Below are 18,461 nucleotides of genomic sequence, written 5' to 3' on the forward strand. Positions count from 1 at the left end.
TTAAGTGAAACTCCTATCTATCCTGGTTCCTCCCTCACCCCTTTGGAGCAGTTCCTCAGAGCTGTCTGAGAGGCTGATTCCCAGGCTATAGGACTCAGTAAGGTCCCCGAATAAAACAGAACTCTGAACTCAGGTGAGATAACAGCATTTCCTGGTTGGCCAGTAGTGAGATGTCTGAGAGGGAAGGAAAGGGAGCCTGGGTGAGCCCCCTTGATAGCAGGAGGAAGGGAAAATAAAAGCTCCTGAATAAACCAGACCCAAAGGAGGGCTTGGCCTGAGGCCAGGGGAAAGCTGCCAGGCACTATGGGAGAGCCAGGAAAAGGGTGGGACTCAGAGGCCCCACCAGAAATGGGCCTCCCAGACAAATCCAAACACGAGGCCCACCCAGGCCCACTGCGGGACCGTGGCCTAGCTTTGCTGTTGGCACTACTGCCCGAACAGCTGTTAGTAGAGAATACTAGATCCTAAGGGAAGTGGATAATCGCAACATGAATATTTGTTTGCTTATCTAGCAAATTATTTATAGAGAACCAGAAAGGATGTGAAATAGCTTGTGTGAACTTTCAAGAGGAAGGTAAAGAGATAAGAGCCAAATAAAGTTGGAAGGGGACAGAAACTATTATTTGCATGTTTGGAAATTAAAGGCAAGGGAAGCTGCTTCTGGTGAATATAATGCTTTACTCTGAACATTTTCAAGTTAATTTGCATGTTACGTGGGGGGGCTCAGTCGGAAGATTAACAATGGGCAGCATATGAGGGGTTAACTCCTAGCAAATCAAACTAATCAAGAGAAAAACCCCCTTGATGTGTGGTGACCACACACATTTGCACAAATGTGGGATCCTGACTCTTTTGGCTTCCCTGCCTGGCACTACAAGATATTCTTTGGAAGGCACATGATTTCTTTCAAAGCAAAATAATTTCTAGGGACTTCCCTGGCGGTCCAGTGGTTAAGACTCTGTGCTTCCAATGCAGGGGGTGCAGGTTTGATCCCTGACTGGGGAACTAAGATCCCACATGCCTCGCAGCAAAAAAATAGTAATAATAATAATTTCTAAATTAGGAAAAAGTACCTAACAGCCTCTGGTAGTTCCTTGTCATGAATGAACACAGATTGCCTTTGCTTAAGTCTGGCTTTCCCGTGGTTGGTGGAACTGCTCGTAACACTGGGGCTTAAGGGAGTGGGCTGATGTGCTGTCTTAGGCACTGACACTTAGGACCACTTGGGTGTCTAGTGGAACAAGTGACATCTCTAGCACTGAACTCAGGATCTAAACCCCCATTTTAATAAGCGCAAAAACAACTGCAACTCCAAGGTTGAGAGTCTCCGCTTGGAAGCATTTCCATCGGCTTCCTTCCTTCACTGTCTCCCTGGCCTGGCCTTTACTGTGGCTGTGTGTAAAGGATTCTGAATAATGAGCTGAAGACATTCTGTGACTTACTTTTCTACAGAGACACAGGGCCCACCCTTGGCTAAGCTCTCTTGCACTGGAACAGAGGAGACCCAGGCGAATCGGGAGCAGATGAATACCTGCAGGCCGATGGAGTCCGACACCAAAGCCGAGTTCATGGTATTAAAACTGTCCAGGGCTGATGACTGGGTTTGGATGTAATTCTGCTGATACTCCTGCTGAGCCTGTGAAACCTGGACAGATTGAAGAGACAGTTACACACAACCAATGCACACACACTCACGACAACCTTCAGTTACACACAACCAATGCACACACACTCATGACAACCTTCAGTTAGGCTGGAACATTCCCCTGATGGTAGCCACATCCGGGTCAGTGATATTTCAAGTACAGCTTTAAATTAAAAAGTCACCATCTGCATGACCCAGAGAGTAGAAAGACAAGACTACTTTTCCTTCGGATAATATTCACACATTCCCCCACAGGGCTTCACTTAGTCCTCGCAACACTTCGCGGCAGCCAGAACATTGCCTTTTATAGGGAGGAAACAGAATCAGAGAAGTTAAGGGATTTGTATGCAAATAGCTAGGAAGTGGAACAGCTACTTTTAGAACTAGAATGCAGTTGGATACCTTCTTGTGCCATCTTGCTTTTTTTTTTTTAAAACAAATTTATTTATTTATTTATTTATTTATTTTTGGCTGCGTTGGGTCTTTGTTGCTGCGCACGGGCTTTCTCTAGTTGCGGCGAGAGGGGGCTACTCTTTGTTACAGTGCGCAGGCTTCTCACTACGGTGGCTTCTCTTGTTGCGGAGCATGGGCTCTAGGCTCGCGGGCTTCAGTAGTTGTGGCTCATGGGCTCTAGAGCGCAGGCTCAGTAGTTGTGGCACACAGGCTTAGTTGGTCCGCGGCATGTGGGATCTTCCCGGACCAGGGCTCAAACCCGTGTCGCCTGCAATGGCAGGCGGATTCTCAACCACTGCACCACCAGGGAAGTCCCATCTTGCTTATTTCTACTCACCATGGAAGGAATATACTTTGGGCTCAACCAGTTCTCAAGAGTTGTTTTGTGGCTGCTGCAGTTGTTGTGCTGTCTTTGGTGGACGTGTATTTAACACGTTTGAGAGAGATTCAACAGAGGCCAGTCTTAAACTAGACCTTAAAGAAGGGCTGGATATAGAAAGGCCGGGAGAGGACTTCCCTGGCAGTCCAGTGGTTGGGACTCCGCGCTCTCACTGCCGAGGGCCCGGGTTCAATCCCTGGTCAGGGAACTAAGATCCCGCAAGCCTCGCAGTGCGGCCAGAAAAAAGAAGGCTGGGAGGCAGTAGAACCAGGGGTAAGGTTTCTGGGAGGCTCAAGGGTAGACCCCGTGTGGCCTGTGGGAGCCACAGGAAGCAGCCAGGCATGAGAGAGTGAGAGGTGCACCCTTGGGAGTGGGAGACAGAGTTGAAACAGCAGCCCAGGTCCAGGAGCAGGAGGCATGTTCCTGCTCACGGTGTGTTCCTACAGCAGTAAGTTACCTTCTTAACCTGGCTACAGTCCGTGGTGTGGCCTGGAGGAGGAGGAGACTGAGGGTAGAGACTGAGCTCCTGCGACAGTCTAGCATGAGAAAACAGGGTGTGTAGGAGGTGGCAATGGAAAGCAAGGGGCAGAGATCTGTTTTTGCATCTATTGCAAATCCAATCCTTTGGCTTTAATTACAGTCATTAGTGTCAGTAGATGGCAGAGTGAATTTCCATAGGTAGGTGAGAATTTCACAAATCTCTTCCTACGTGTCAGTGAGCATGGGCTAGGTGGATATGTTTGTATAACCCCCTCCCCTGTAATCAAGGCAGTAGGTCTTACTTAAGCAGATAATTTCACAGACCAGACATAAACTAGACTCTAATACACAACTGTGGCAACTGTGCTTCTTTCCTGCAGATGTTAACTTTTTTTTTGAATTTTATTTATTCTTTTTTATAAGCAGGTTCTTATTAGTTATCTATTTTATACATATTAGTGTATACATGTCAATCCCAATCTCCCAATTCATCCCACCACCACCCATCCCCCGCTTTCCCCCCTTGGTGTCCATACGTTTGCTCTCTACATGTGTCTCAATTTCTGCCTTGCAAACCAGTTCATCTGTACCATTTTTCTAGATTCCACATATATGTGCTAATATACAATATTTGTTTTTCTCTGACTTACTTCACTCTGTATGACAGACTCTAGGTCCATCCACGTCTCTATAAACAACCCAATTTCATTCCTTTTTATGGCTGAGTAATATTCCATTGTATATATGTACCACATCTTCTTTATCCATTCGTCTGTCAATAGGCATTTAGGTTGCTTCCATGTCCTGGCTATTGTAAATAGTTCTGCAATGAACATTGGGGTGCATGTGTCTTTTTGAATTATGGTTTCCTCTGGGTATATGCCCAGTAGTGGGATGACTGGGTCATATGGTGGTTCTATTTTTAGTTTTTTTTTTTTTTTTAATTTATTTATTATTTATTTACTATTTATTTCTGGTTGTGTTGGGTCTTCGTTTCTGTGTGAGGGCTTTCTCTAGTTGCGGCGAGCGGGGGCCACTCTTCATTGCGGTGCGCGGGCCTCTCACTGTTGCGGCCTCTCTTGTTGTGGAGCACAGGCTCCAAACACACAGGCTCAGTAGTTGTGGCTCACGGGCCCAGTCGCTCCGCGGCACGCGGGATCCTCCCAGACCAGGGCTCGAACCCGCGTCCCCCGCACCGGGAGGCAGACCCTCAACCACTGCGCCACCAGGGAAGCCCTATTTTTAGTTTTTTAAGGAACCTCCATACTGATCTCCATAGTGGCTGTATCAATTTACATTCCCACCAACAGTGCAAGAGGGTTCCTTTTCTCCACACCCTCTCCAGCATTTGTTGTTTGTAGATTTTCTGATGATGCCCATTCTAACTGGTGTGAGGTGATACCTCCTTGTAGTTTTGATTTGCATTTCTCTAATAATTAGTGATGTTGAGCAGCTTTTCATGTGCCTCTTGGCCATCTGTATGTCTTCTTTGGAGAAATGTCTATTTAGGTCTTCTGCCCATTTTTTGATTGGGTTGCTTGTTTTTTTAATATTGAGCTGCATGAGCTGTTTATATATTTTGGAGATTAATCCTTTGTCCGTTGATTTGTTTGCAAATATTTCCTCCCATTCTGAGGGTTGTCTTTTTGTCTTGTTTATAGTTTCCTTTGCTGTGCAAAAGCTTTTAAGTTTCATTAGGTCCCATTTGTTTATTTTTCTTTTTATTTCCATTTCTCTAGGAGGTGGATCAAAAAAGATCTTGCTGTGATTTATGTCAAAGAGTGTTCTTCCTATGTTTTCCTCTAAGACTTTTATAGTGTCCAGTCTTACATTTAGGTCTTTAATCCATTTTGAGTTTATTTTTGTGTGTGGTGTTAGGGAGTGTTCTAATTTCATTCTTTTACACGTAGCTGTCCAGTTTTCCCAGCACCACTTATTGAAGAGGCTGTCTTTTCTCCATCGTATATCCTTGCCTCCTTTGTCATAGATTAGTTGACCATAGGTGTGTGGGTTTATCTCTGGGCTTTCTATCCTGTTCCACTGATCTATATTTCTGTTTTCTGCAGATGTTAACTTTTATGGCAAGTATATCATACAAAACAGATTTTTTTGCTTCAAGGTTATTAATCACAAATATTTTTTTAATGTTTTCTCCCATATGCGTTAGCTAGGTTAAACCAGAGGAAGCTTATTTTTTCTTTAATTTTTAGTAGGTAGTACATTCATAGAGTTCAAACATTTTAAAAGTAGAAAAGGTATACACTAAAATAAATCTCCCATTCACTCCTGTCCCATCTGCTCAGTTACCACCTTGCCCACTCTGCACCTCAAGTAGGAATCACTGTTAATTACTTTCTTGATGATCCTTCTAGTAACTTTGTGTACACACACAAAACAGTCTAGATATATTTATTTTCCCCTCCTGGTTTACATAAATGGTAGCACACTACATATGATATTTTCCTATGTCTTGCTTTTTTTTTACCACTTACTCTATATCTTTGAAATTTTTCTGTATCTCTTTTTGAAGAGCTTACTCATTCTTTTTTTTTTTTTTTTTTTTACAACTCTGTGTATTATAGAGATGTAATTTATTTTACTTTCTCCTTCTTAATGGACGTGTAGGCTTCCAATCTTTTTACTATTACAAACAATGCTTAACAACTAAGTTCATATATACATCATCTCACATATGTGAGACTTTATCTACAGAATAAATTCTTAGAAAGAAGCTTGCTAAGTCAAAGGATGTAGCCATTTGTAATTTGGGTAGATACTGCGAATTGTTCTCCCTAAGAGTAATGTAGATGACATTCCAAGCAGCAATCTTCCTGTTCCTCCACAGCACGGCTAATACAGCATCCTGTCCCACTTTTGCAGTTTTGCCAGTCTGTTAGGTGAAAATAGCATCTCAGTACCATTTTAATCTGAATTTCTCTTATTGAGAATGAGGCCAAGCATCTCGTCATACATTTAAGAGCTATTCATCTTTCCTTTACTATAAGCTATCTGTCAAAAATATTTTGCCTATTTTTATGAGTTGTGGCCTTTTTCCTCTTGACTCATGGGCACTCTTTAAATACTCAGGATATTAGCCTATTATCTATAATATGAAGGCAAATAATTTTTCCCAGCTCGTCATTTGACTTTGATGTTTTTGTCAGCACTAGTCTTCATTTTAATGTAGTCAAAGTTATCAACTTTTCCTTTTGTGATTTTGGGATTGCACGTCATAGGCAGAAACTGCCTTCCCCACCCCAAGAGTATAAAAGAATTCACACATATTTTCTTCTGGCACTTGCAAGTTTCATTTTTTAGCATCTTTGATCTATTCAGAATTTACCCAGGTGTAAGTCTGTACCAACACCATATACTGACTGGTCCATTTTCCTCCCTTCATTTCAGATGCCACATTTATCATATATTGGGGTACATTTCTGGGCTTTTTTTCACTGATGTCTATTCATTTATGTGCCAATACTATATACTGTTATTCTTTTTTTTAAAGAATTTCTTTTTTTGGGGGGGGGGGTATTTATTTATTTATTTATTTATGGCTGTGTTGGGTCTTCATTTCTGTGCGAGGGCCCTCTCCAGCTGTGGCAAGTGGGGGCCACTCTTCATCGCGGTGCGTGGGCCTCTCACCATCGCGTCCTCTCCCGTTGCAGAGCACAGGCTCCAGACGCGCAGGCTCAGTAGTTGTGGCTCACAGGGCTAGTTGCTCCACGGCATGTGGGACCTTCCCAGACCAGGGCTCGAACCCGTGTCTCCTGCACTGGCAGGCAGACTCTCAACCACTGCGCCACCAGGGAAGCCCACTATATACTGTTTTAATCACTGAGGCTTTCTCAATTTCTTGTAATATTAAGAGGGATAGTCTCCTTCATTGCCTTTTTTTCCCCAGAATTTCAACTCTTCATATTTATTTTCTGTATACCTTGGAACCACCTAGTCCAGTTGTAAAAAACAACATAAAAATCTGTTGGTATTTTTATTGGGTTATATTAAATTTGTATATTAACTTGAACGGTATTAACATCTTATGATGTTGAATCTTCCTTTCTAAGTACATGGCATATCCTTCTACTTGTTAAAGTCTACTTCCAGATACCTCGTAGTTTTTGTTGTTGTTATTTCCTCTAACTGGTTGTTTTTTTGTATATTGAAACCTAACATGTGTCCATTAATCTTTTACCCTGCTATCTTACAGAATTCTTTTATTGTTTATAGTAGTTTTTTTTATTGGTCCACTTGAGCTTTCTGGGTATATCACCATATAGTTTGTAAACAGTGATAGTTTTACATCTACCTGTCCAGTTTTTATACCTCTAAAAACTATTTATTTCTCTTGTTTAATTTATTTCTCTTGTTTAATTCCATTGGCTAGGGTCTCCAGTACAATGTTAAATAATAATAGCAGTAGCTGGCTTCCTCATCTTATTCCTGATTTTGGAGGGAATGCTTTGAATGTAAAGATTACTATCGCCACAAAAATTGTCCTGTAAATAATAAACTTCATTCTGTGATAAAATTCCCTCGGTTCATTTAAAATATGATTCCATCATAAGGAACATCATAAACTCAAATATCTTCACGCAGTAGCAACTGAGAGGGAGTTCTAAGCTCTAGCATCCCTCCACATTTGACTTACTGACAGTTCCTGGGTGAGCTGTCGAATCTTCTGTCTCATTTCATCATAGTCTCCGTACATTCGCTTCCTTACGTTTTCCAAAGTGGCTCTTACCTGCAGCCCACAAAGATGCTATTTAGAGATCACGCTACAATATTTTCAAGTGAGATTTCTGAAACATTTAAGAAACCCTAATGAGAGAAGGGCCCCACAAAAAAACAATCTTTTTTTTTTTTCACACACACACACTGTATTTTATTTTTACAAGAGATAAATAGACTGACACGAAGCATTGTACATGGATGACCACAACAAAAGCAACAATGACTGCAATTACCAAACCTGAAACACACTCATACTATGTCATATATTGACATTCAGTCCAGTAATCCTCCACTGTAACAGCTCCTTTACTTTGCAGTGAAAATTGATTTGTATATTCAAAAAAAACAATCTTAAGAACAGGACAATTGGGATATTAAGAAAGAAGATCAATCTAATTAGAAGCTGGTGGAATTATCCAAATAATATTGATGATAATAATAATAATAAATGCATATTGTGATTATATATAATTATTGATAACTATTAATTATACAAATAACATGCTCTAAAGAAAGATTCGTTTACTGAAATTCACCTACCACCCTTAAAACCATATTCAGGCCAGATTTTCCCCTTTTCCTATCACATGTTTTTACAAGTAGGAAATGTTGAACAAGTTGACTTTCTAAACACATGGCTAGGAGGACCAAAACACCAAAAAGCAAAAGCCACCTCTAATTTTCCCTATCTCTGCCCTGACTGCCAAAGAACAAATAAATGTTTGGAATATGAGGTAGGAAAGTATGAGCTTAGAGAGCCCGTAAAAGTGAAATTCAGTTCCTCAGTAATCACCAACAATACACAAGGCACTAAATATAAGTCAGGTGATCCCCCAAACACCTGTTTATACAAACTCTGTTTAAATTTCTCTATAGTACGACTTCCAGAGGAGTAACGGGGCCTTAAATATATTTTCAATAAAAACAAAAAACCTAACAAATAGTCTCTGTCTTCCCCCTTCTTCTGGTGCCCCTAGGAGGATGAAGAACTCAGGGATCCTCGAATAGAACAGGAAGCCTCAAGGGAGCCCTCTCCAGAATGCTCTGGAACTTCTATCACAGGAAAGGCTCAAAGGCAGCAGTTTGGTTTGATGGGTGTGTAGGGCACAGCATGAGGGGACCTAATTTTGAAGCTGTACTTGCACAACTAGCACGTTGTTTTAAACTGACTGCATGTTTATTAGGAGTGACTGGATATTGGTGGAGACTCCAGGGCAGGAAGGAGAGGGCAAGTCAAGACACCACGCCCTCCCCAGGTGAATTCTAGTAATAAAGACTACTTTCTTGTCATTGACTACAAACATTTTGGCGAAATGAGCCAAAAGCACAACTTTTCATTCTGGGCAGGCAGAATGGCTCTCATCTGTGGTCCTGAGCTAGCTCTTGGGCTGCTCACCACTGGGAAGTGGGTGGAGCTGGGTGTTGCTCCCATTGGCAAATACTGCAGGAAGCCAACTAAGCCAGAGTCACCCACAAGCAAGGGAGGGCACACAAACCCATAAATACACTCAGGAATGAGGAGCGAGTGATAGGTCTGAAACCAGCTATAGAAGGTGTTTACCCGGAAATTAATTTTAAGTTGCAGATCACAGTGGCGGTTTGGAAATTCAGGTCACTTACTCCCCTGTGACCTGGGCACCTGACAGTCTGAACGTACTATCTTGTCTTGGGCAATCTACAACTCTCCAATCTGTTTAGAAGGTTTACCTCTGAAGTGGTGGTGCCATGTTATTTGGGGCATTTCAGTGAGGAAGGCCTAAGCATTTCCATGAGAAAAATACAGGAAACTAGGAAGGTGCAAGCTGTTCCTACATAGGAAAATTAGGAATGGGATACTGTGAATGGTTAAAACTGATCTTTGGGGGTTGGATGACTGGGGCTCTGAGGCTGGTGGTTGTCACACACCTTCTGCATGTTTGTGTAGGAGTATGGCTCTTCTGGCTTTTCTTCATTTTCTCTGCTAAGCATTTATTATCTTTTTTTATTCCCTAAAATTATACAAGTATCCAAATCTTTCGAGACACATTAAGAAATGCACATATATTATTTTTGATATTTGATAAGAGATGTTCTTCTCAAAAACTCAAACAAAAGCTGACAACATGTGTTTATGTCTTATTCGCAAACACAACCAAATAAAACGGGGCACAAAGAACTAGTTTTGACCTTAAGGGTCCCTTCCCAGACCCCACAATCTATACATGAGAAAACTGAAGCCCAGACAGGGCAAAAGTTTGTCTGGGCCAAAGAGCTAGACCTTGATCCAAGATCTATGGGGACTCTATTGCCCATGCTGCCCCTGTTTCTCACTTTCTAGTCCACAGGCCAGTGTTTTGGTGCAGCTCATTGCCTCTCTATCTAATCACTCTGGTTTGGGTCACAAAGGCACTGGTCAATCTAGGGAGACACTGGGTGGACCAAAAAGGAATGGAGATGATGGATGGATGCATGGATGGATGGATGGATGGCGGGACAGGTAGGTAAGTAGACAGATATAGATAGATAGATAAAAAAGAAATGAAAAAATTACAAAGAAATGCTCCAAAATGTTAACAACTGTTCTGGTTGAATCGTAGAATTACGGGTGATTTTGTTTTCTTCTTCATACATGTTTACATTTTCCAAAATTTCTCAATAGAACATATAGTTTAAAAGAAACGTAATATTCAATCCCTGGTCAGGGAACTAAGATCCCGCAAGCCGCGCAGCATGGCAAAAAAAAAAAAAAAAAAAAAAAGTAATATTAATTACAAAAAAATTGTATTAATTGGCCTGGGTTGGACAATGTCTATCGTGGTTAACTTCCCACCATCCATTTCAACCTAACCGATTGGTCTGAACCAGCAATAGTCATCCTATTCCCCTTGGCAGTGATGGATTTGGGAATGGGCACGTGACCTGGGTCCTGGCCAATGAGAAACAAGGGGAAGTCTAATGGAGGGTCTCTAAAGAGTAACCAGAAATGACTGTCCTCTTTTCCTCCTCCAGACACCATCATATTTTTAGATGGTGCCATGAGCATGAGGCTGAAGGAGAAAAGAACCAAGGGAAACTCAGAGAAGTAGAACTGGAGCTTGGAGAGGCCTGCTTGGAGCCCACCTACCCCTAGAGTTATCCCCACATGAGACAAATTTCCTTTTCAAGTTGGCTTTTCTGTTACTTGCAGTGAAAAGCATCCAAATTTATACAGTTGTCCAAACTCGTACACTAGGAGTGTTCAATGTAATAAGCAAAACTACTTAAGAGCCTACTTATCATACATGGAAGAAAGAAGCCATTTGGTCTCCTGAGTATCCCTACTTAGTAACATCTAGAAATTCACTCTATACCTCACTGCAGAATTACATCTGTGCTTTTCCTATTACCATGAAGATCTGTAGCCACATTTCCATCCACAATGATAACACTTAGAATTGTTTCAAAATGCCTTATTACATTCATATCAATGCTTCCAACTCCACCCTCTTACATGCTACAAGAAGTGTATAAACCAGAAAAAAAAAATCCTTAAACAACTCACATCTTTGATGTAGTTCATCTCTTCTTTCAGCTGATTGGTGGTCCACCCATACACCACCATTTCTTTCTGCTGGTTTTGATCTGATCTTCGCACCACACCATAGACAACACCCTGAGGGAGTTTCATGGTGGGTTCATCATTGCTCAGGTCACGATACTAAAAGAGGGTAGAAAGAGAGAAAAGAATAATGACTCTTTAGGCCTCGTAGAGACAGCTGTCATCATGGGCCCACTGTATATGGTTATGCAGGTTGTACCCAGCACTAGGGTGCCTGGCAGTGGGGAGAGCGGCCAGTAGAAATCCAGCCTGGCCTCTGCTCGCCAAGTCACACCTGGCCTGGGCTGAGCCTGCCTTTACCCTGGAGGAAAAGCACCTTTCCCTAATCTCTACCGAAGCTCTGTTCCTTTACCTCGTAGTACATCTGCAGGGCCCTATCTTCCCAGAGAAGGTGCCTTTACTTAATTAATTCTCACAAAGGTGCCAGGTGGACGTGCGCCATCCTTGATAACAAGAGTGAGTGTCTAAAATCTCGCATTCTTGGTAATACTGTTTTTCTCTTTATACCAGTTCCTCTGTATGACTTCATCCTCATCATTAACTGTGTGGCCTGAAATGCATGAGGTTGAGATACGCAAGGGAAGAATTTTGGCAGCCATCTGGCAGCCAGATTGTCCTCTGAGGTTAGGGCTGACCCTGGAGCCAGTTCCGAGGAAAGGGGGTGGGGTCACCTGTTGTGACCATTCATGAAATATTTCTGAAAAGCCAGGCAGAGGTGGCATACCTTCACCCCAAAAGAATCTTCTGCTCCTTAACTCTCTCAGTTAAAGCTCTGATCAGTGCTGAAGTGCAAATACCTTTGGGAAGTGGGGAACATGTCCAAGTCCTAACACATCTTCATAGACTGAAGGCTCAAGAAGCAGGAGGAAGAGAAACTAAGATTTGTTGAGCACCTACTATAAGCTAGAAATGTTCCTTACACGTTTAATCTTCACAATGACACCGTGACATGGTGACTGTCCTGTCCACTTTATAGCTGAGAAAACTGAAGTTCAGAGAGGTTAAGTCTCTCCCTTATGGTCACACATCTAGATTCAAGCCCAATTCTGTCTGACACTAAGGACACCTCCCCACAGCGCAGGCTTTGTTACACGTAGAGGCACAGAGTAGGCCTTCACAATATGGAAGGGAAGGGACAGGAAAAACTCAAGATGAGACAGTGAGACTTCAGAGAAAAACCAGCCTACATCTAATCTTCCTTGGGACAATGCCACAGAAGGCTGAATTCCATTATGGCAACTCTGTTCTCACACTAATTTTAAAACCACCTTTGCATAAATTCTTTCTATGCACTTGCGAAACATCTTTGACATATAAAACTACAATTTGCATTTTAAAATCATTCATTTGCAGCAGAATAGTAAGTACTTTATGATCCCATTCAGTCAAAGTTTGTAAAAGTAAAGCAAAGTTACCAGACAAATTATTAATCATTAACGACATCTAAGGAGGGGACAGTGGGGAGGGGCAGGGATACTGGAGGTCATGATGACTTCAATTTTTTCTTTATACCCTTGTGTATGGTTTGTTTACAATGTGAGCTTTTTTAAAAAAAATTAAGAAAACGAAACATCCATTGCTTCCCACTCTTCTGTACAAACCTGTTAAGAGAGAAAACATGAGGAGTGGGACACTCTGCATTTGCTTCTGGAAAACGCTTCCTCTTGAGCCCCTCATACCTGGGTCCCAAGGGCACTGAGGCAACTCTTGAAGTTGGTACCTAAGTTTGGGTGAGTGGGGGGTTAAATGGCTCTCAGTGGAGTGCGAAGCTGGGATTAGATATCCCTGCTTTATTTACTACACATTTAATTAGGAAGAGGAAAAGCTCTAATGAAAGTCCCCACATACCAGGAAACCAAAGCATGCTCTTTCTGTCACCAACTCCACCCACTTCCTGAAAAACAAACTGATGTCGGCCTAAGGCTTTGGGGAAATGCATTTCTGCAAAGCAAAGGTTTTCGCAGGTGGCCTGGCTTACAGGAAAATGCTCAGGTGGCCGGATACAGAGGACTCTGCCTCCCTGCCCACGCGGGGAGATGAGGACCATCACTGATGGAGACAAATACAAACGTGCCAAGGACAACACAGTCTGTGAAACACCACCCTAGAGGTCGTGGATCTGAAAATTATGCACGTGGAAAGATACCAAAGTTCTGTTAAGTAAAAAAAAATAGTAAATTTCATATTCCCATTTTTTGTTTTAGAAGTGTGTGTTTGAGTATGTAAAACACCTAGAAAGATGGACTCCACACTGTTAATGATAGTTTCCTCAGTGAAATGGGATTTCACTCTTCCCTTTATGCTCTTCTGTATTCTATTTTTTAATTAGTTTGAAATAACAGGCATTATCTTTGAATTGATCATTTTTATTTTAATTTTCAAAAAATGAAAACTAGAAAATTATTACAAGGTCAGGGTCTAAATGACAGACCCACAGGGAAGGGCCCAGCACAGGGCTCTCTGCTCAGAGGCAGGGCCACCAGCATGGGCCGTCCCACAAGGACAGGATTCCTGAGGCAGCGTGAGGACAGGGAAAGGGAACGGATGGTTATAAAGAAAGAGAAGGGGAAAATATTTGTTGCCTAGCCATTTTATTATACAATATTTAATCTTCACAGTAACCCTAGTGTGTAAACATTACTCTTTCTTCCAAGGTGGTAGCATTCAAGTGCCTGTGTGTGTCTTTCCAAATCTAGGCCCCTTCCTTAACCAGAAAGCCTTCAGCATAGCTAAGAGGAGAGGAATTGGAACACACATGTCCCTGCGGCCCACAGACCTCAGGGTTAGGGGAGCCAAGAGCCGGGCCCTCAGGTCCAGGGCCATTGGGAGGAGACGGGCCCGGGATGGGAGGCTCTTCTCCAGACTCCTGGCATCCATCTCCCTGGCCCCCACCACCTCCTCTCTGTTCCTTTATCAGCCAACCTCCTTCTTGCCTCAGGCATTTACACAGGCTATTCCCTCTGCCTGCAGAGCCCACTGCTGAGCTGAAATGTCCTTCCCTCAAGGTCATCTTCACTGACCCTTCAGACCGTCAGGTCGCCACAACACTTACCACAATCACAATGGGGTGACTATCAGCATCGTTAATATACGTAAGGCCTGCTCCCCTGCCAACTGGAAGTTCCGGAAAGTCTAGAGTCTTGTCTGTCTTCTTTTCCACCATAATCCCTGGCCTCTAACAGTGATCACCACTTAAGGAGTTTCTCAGTGAATATTTGCTGAATGAATAGGGAGCTTCAGAAGCTGGAAGCGGTTCTGGGGAATTACCCAGAATATGTAAATATGGTCCCCTGAAGAGAACTTCCTTTGTTCCTCTTAGATGGAGGGACAGGGAGATGATATTTGTCCCAATCGTAAAATCTATATCCAGAAAAAGTTGCAAAGGAGCTGAGACTGCTATCATTTTTATGAAAGGTCAGTATACTTTTGGTCAAAAACTGGAGAACCCAGAAGAAAATGAAAAGAGCTGACACGTTTGGCACTGTGTTTGTAGCTAAATTTTTCTCCTCTCGTGTCCTTTAAAATAATCTCCCCATAAGATAAACATTAATTTTTAGGCATGATAATAGCATTGTGATTATATTAAGAGATAATCTTTATCTTTTAGAGAAATATGCTTAAACTATTTATGATATCTGGGATACAGGGTGGAGGAAGTAGACAGGGGTGGAGACGGGGCAGGACTGACTATAGGCTGAGTGTTGTCAGCTGGGTGACAAACAGAATTCTCCTTTTGTTATGTTTGAAATTCTCCATAACTAAAAGTTTTTTAAACTTCTTTATAATGCTGCTGTGTATTAAAAAAAATCAAATTTTAAAAAATGTACACTAGGCCTATTAAAAGCCTCCTGGGCATGAAACAATAGTAGGTAAAATCGCCTTGCAAACAAAAGCCCTAATAAATGCACAGAATGAAAAAGTTATTGCCAAAGAAGGGAAAAGGAAACAATCAACTGAAAGGGCATCCCAGAGCCCTCTGTGCAATGCAGCAGAATTAACAACAGGCATCATCAGTAAACTATATAGAGAATGTCTCAGTGAAACTGTTCCCTGGGATGTAGGCACAGCTTAACACTGACTTACAGGCTCATGCTATGGCTGTTTTCCCTAAAGATACACTTGGTGGCAAGTGCCTTAGAAAAGAAAAACTACAGAAAAGTAACTCAGCCTGAACTCCTGCTGCAAGAATTTTACTGCTGAAGGAGAGCTGGGGTATGAATCCAGTGACAGATGACCATATTTTCCAAACCCTAAGTCAGAATATAAGATCTTACAATGAGATAAGCTCTATAGAGGCAGTGACTGTATCTGCCCTAGTCACCGCTATATCCCCGATACTTAGTATTAATAGATGCTCAATAAGTACATTTTGAAGGCAAGAAGAGAGAGAGAATATTTGGAGTTGTGCCTAGGCCAGAATATTTAGAGTATGTGGTCATCCTAGACACTGATCTGTGCAAAGGAAGAAAATCCCGTGGTCAAGAAGGGTTCTTAGAGAATAATACCAGAAACACAAGTTTTCCAAAAATCCAAATTGATGTTGGTAGACCGCCACAGCCAGCCCCTGACCCCAGAGGCTAGGACAGGCAGCTGGTCACACGTCCAGCTGCCAATATGACTTAGATGGACCGTAACATGGATTGACTGACATGAAAACTGTAAGCCAAGTTATTTCCAAAACTTTTTGTTTTGGACCTCTTCTTGCAGCCAGAGGGTGGCAGCTGACCTGGGGACTCTAAGTGCTGCGCCTCCGAACATCCTATCCATCTTGTAGGCAGAGGAGGTGACTTTCAGGAATGTGCTCTGACCTGTCTGACCTGTGTGTCCATCGTAGCAAATTATGGTTCCTGGTCATTACTCATGCTTGACTTTGTTTTGCCCGATTGTGACAAAAATGAACGCTACAGCTGAGCCTAAGGGGCTCTTCCACAGCCTGGGATGGGCAGCCCTGGCCCCTCAGAGAAATGGAGACCTTTGGCTTATTGAGATACTTGTTATTTCTGACTATCTCACAGACGGAATAGAGACCACTGCCTAAATAAACTCAGGCTTGGAAGAAGACGGATCACTTTGAATGCTTAAAGATGAGAAGGGAAAGAAAAATTCTAGCCAAGCAGAAATCCCGCAAGAGAATGTAGTTCTAATGATAGTATCCTTTTAAGAGTAACCTCTTAAAGATATTACTCTACACTCTATACTAATATCTTAGAGATATTACTCTTTATACTACTCTAAAGATATACTCTATCTATAAAGATATCTCTAAGTAGTATCTTAAAGATATTACTCCATTCTAAGCAGACAATAGCTGCTTAGGCCTAAACACTCCAGGAAAAAGAGAAGGAGAAGAATATCTTGGGGGAGGTGGCAGGATCAGTTCTTTTCTGGAACCCAGGGGTATAGTACACACCTTAGGTAAGTTACCTTGACTGATACAACAGACTTTCCTGATAGGAGGAAGTGTGCAAGTTGACATCACCATGACGACAGGGCCGGGGCACAGATCCGAGACAGAACTGCTACTACTACTAGCTGTGTGGCCCTGTGCAAGTGACTTACTTCACTGTTTCAGGGTCCTGAACAGTAAAATGGGGATAATACCACCAATTTCAGAAGCTTGTCTTAAGGAATACATGGAATAATATACATAAATCATCTAGTGCACTGCTGGGCATACTAGCGGATAACTGACAGATTCTATCGTTAGCGGTGGTGGCTTTACATTTCCGAGCATCTGATTTCCTACTACATTCTCCACATCTGTCTGGATGCTTCCGCCTGTCTGTCCACCTCTCTCCTCTTGGATCCTTTTGCTATTCCCATCACAGTCACCAGATTTACTCTGACAGTGAAACGCTCACCCCTGAACTGGCCTTGGTTTCTCTGCTAGGAAAATGCAAGAGCTTGGTGCGCAATCTCCCGGCCCCTCCTCGGTGTCCAGTGAGGTTGTGGGGCGGGAGCACTTCTGGGGCAGCCGACGCGGCCCTGACCTTATGTTAAACCAGAGCCACTGCACTTTCACCGTTCTACAGATGGCGCTGTCATACATATTCGTTTGAATAGAGTTCTAGAACTAAAGAAATGTGGGGAAATGCTGGCTCCGGGCTAACATTTCCATTTGCTAGAAGAGGAAACTGAGGCCCCTGGAGATGACCTGAGCAGCCCGACCATGACCTCGCGTGATCAGGCAGCCAGGACTAGAGCCCAGGCCTCTTTGCCCTCCAGGGGCTGCTATCTCTGAGAGGCACACAGAGTCCTACACGCTATCGCCAGGGCAGCTCCAGGCCCATCTGAATCACGGCAGCACACTCCCTCATCTGGCAACAGCCTGTGATGTTGTATAAACAGTCACGCCAAAGATGAGAACTCAGCAGCCTTATTCATCCGGGGCTTTTAAGGGAAAGAGGACTATAAAACCGAATGGCAAAGGTTTCCTTTTAACCATTTTACTGGGCTAGGAAAGCCCCCGACTTTTCATACATACACATATATCCGCTCTCCCTCACTCAGGGTTCTCCAAGGTCGAGAGAGAAACAACTTCTTTAAAAATGCAAATCACTAAAGGACATCTATGACAGAAGCATGTTAATAGCTAATTAAAATATTATCCACTTCAAGCTACTTTGTCACTTTGGAAACACCTCACCATCACACAGCCTCAGAATGGGCAGAGCTCAGATCGTATTCTCTAAAATTCAACTATGCAGTGAGACCCTGATTCAACACGATAAAGGTTTAATAGCTGGTGTTGGTTCTATCTCTTACTTCTCTGTGTATGTGTGTATCTGTGTGTGCATAAGAATATCTGCACATAGATTTGGATAGGAACATGGATACATACATTCACAAAGTTCTTTGAAAATGATAGGGGTTTAATTTCAAAATTATATACTACCAATTTTAATTTTAATGTTCAACAATTTAATAAACATGTCATCAATCCCTCAACACGAAATCTGTGTCTACAAACTAATCAGCATTTCCTCTTCCATATAATTAATGACGTTTAATATACAAATAAAAGTCCATCGCTCATTTGCCCGAGTTGTTAATACAATTTAAGGTGAGAATATTCCACAAAGAAACTTATCATGGGTTGAACTGTGTCCTGCAAATAGAGAGGATGTTGGAGCCCCCATCCCCAGTACCTCAGAATTTGGCCTTATTTGGAGACAGGGTCAAGTTAAGAAGAG

The 18,461-nt window shown here is 42.5% G+C and overlaps 1 protein-coding gene across 14 annotated transcripts in view; it reads right to left on the minus strand.

Moving 5' to 3' along the window:
- MYZAP (myocardial zonula adherens protein) overlaps positions 1 to 18,461 on the minus strand; it is a 135,961-nt gene that overhangs the window by 65,466 nt on the left and 52,034 nt on the right. For all 14 annotated transcript variants that reach the window (XR_009500816.1, XR_009500818.1, XR_009500817.1 and 11 more), the window contains 3 exons: positions 11,212 to 11,367; positions 7,609 to 7,701; positions 1,532 to 1,645 (listed from right to left, as the gene is read on the minus strand). Coding sequence is in view for 10 of the 14 variants with exons in the window: in XM_059913192.1 (XP_059769175.1) it covers positions 1,532 to 1,645; positions 7,609 to 7,701; positions 11,212 to 11,367 (363 nt within the window). In the remaining 4 variants the exon portion in view is untranslated. The remainder of the gene's footprint in view (positions 1 to 1,531; positions 1,646 to 7,608; positions 7,702 to 11,211; positions 11,368 to 18,461) is intronic.

Source organism: Balaenoptera ricei, chromosome 2, assembly GCF_028023285.1.
Source record: "Balaenoptera ricei isolate mBalRic1 chromosome 2, mBalRic1.hap2, whole genome shotgun sequence".
NCBI lineage: Eukaryota > Metazoa > Chordata > Mammalia > Artiodactyla > Balaenopteridae > Balaenoptera > Balaenoptera ricei.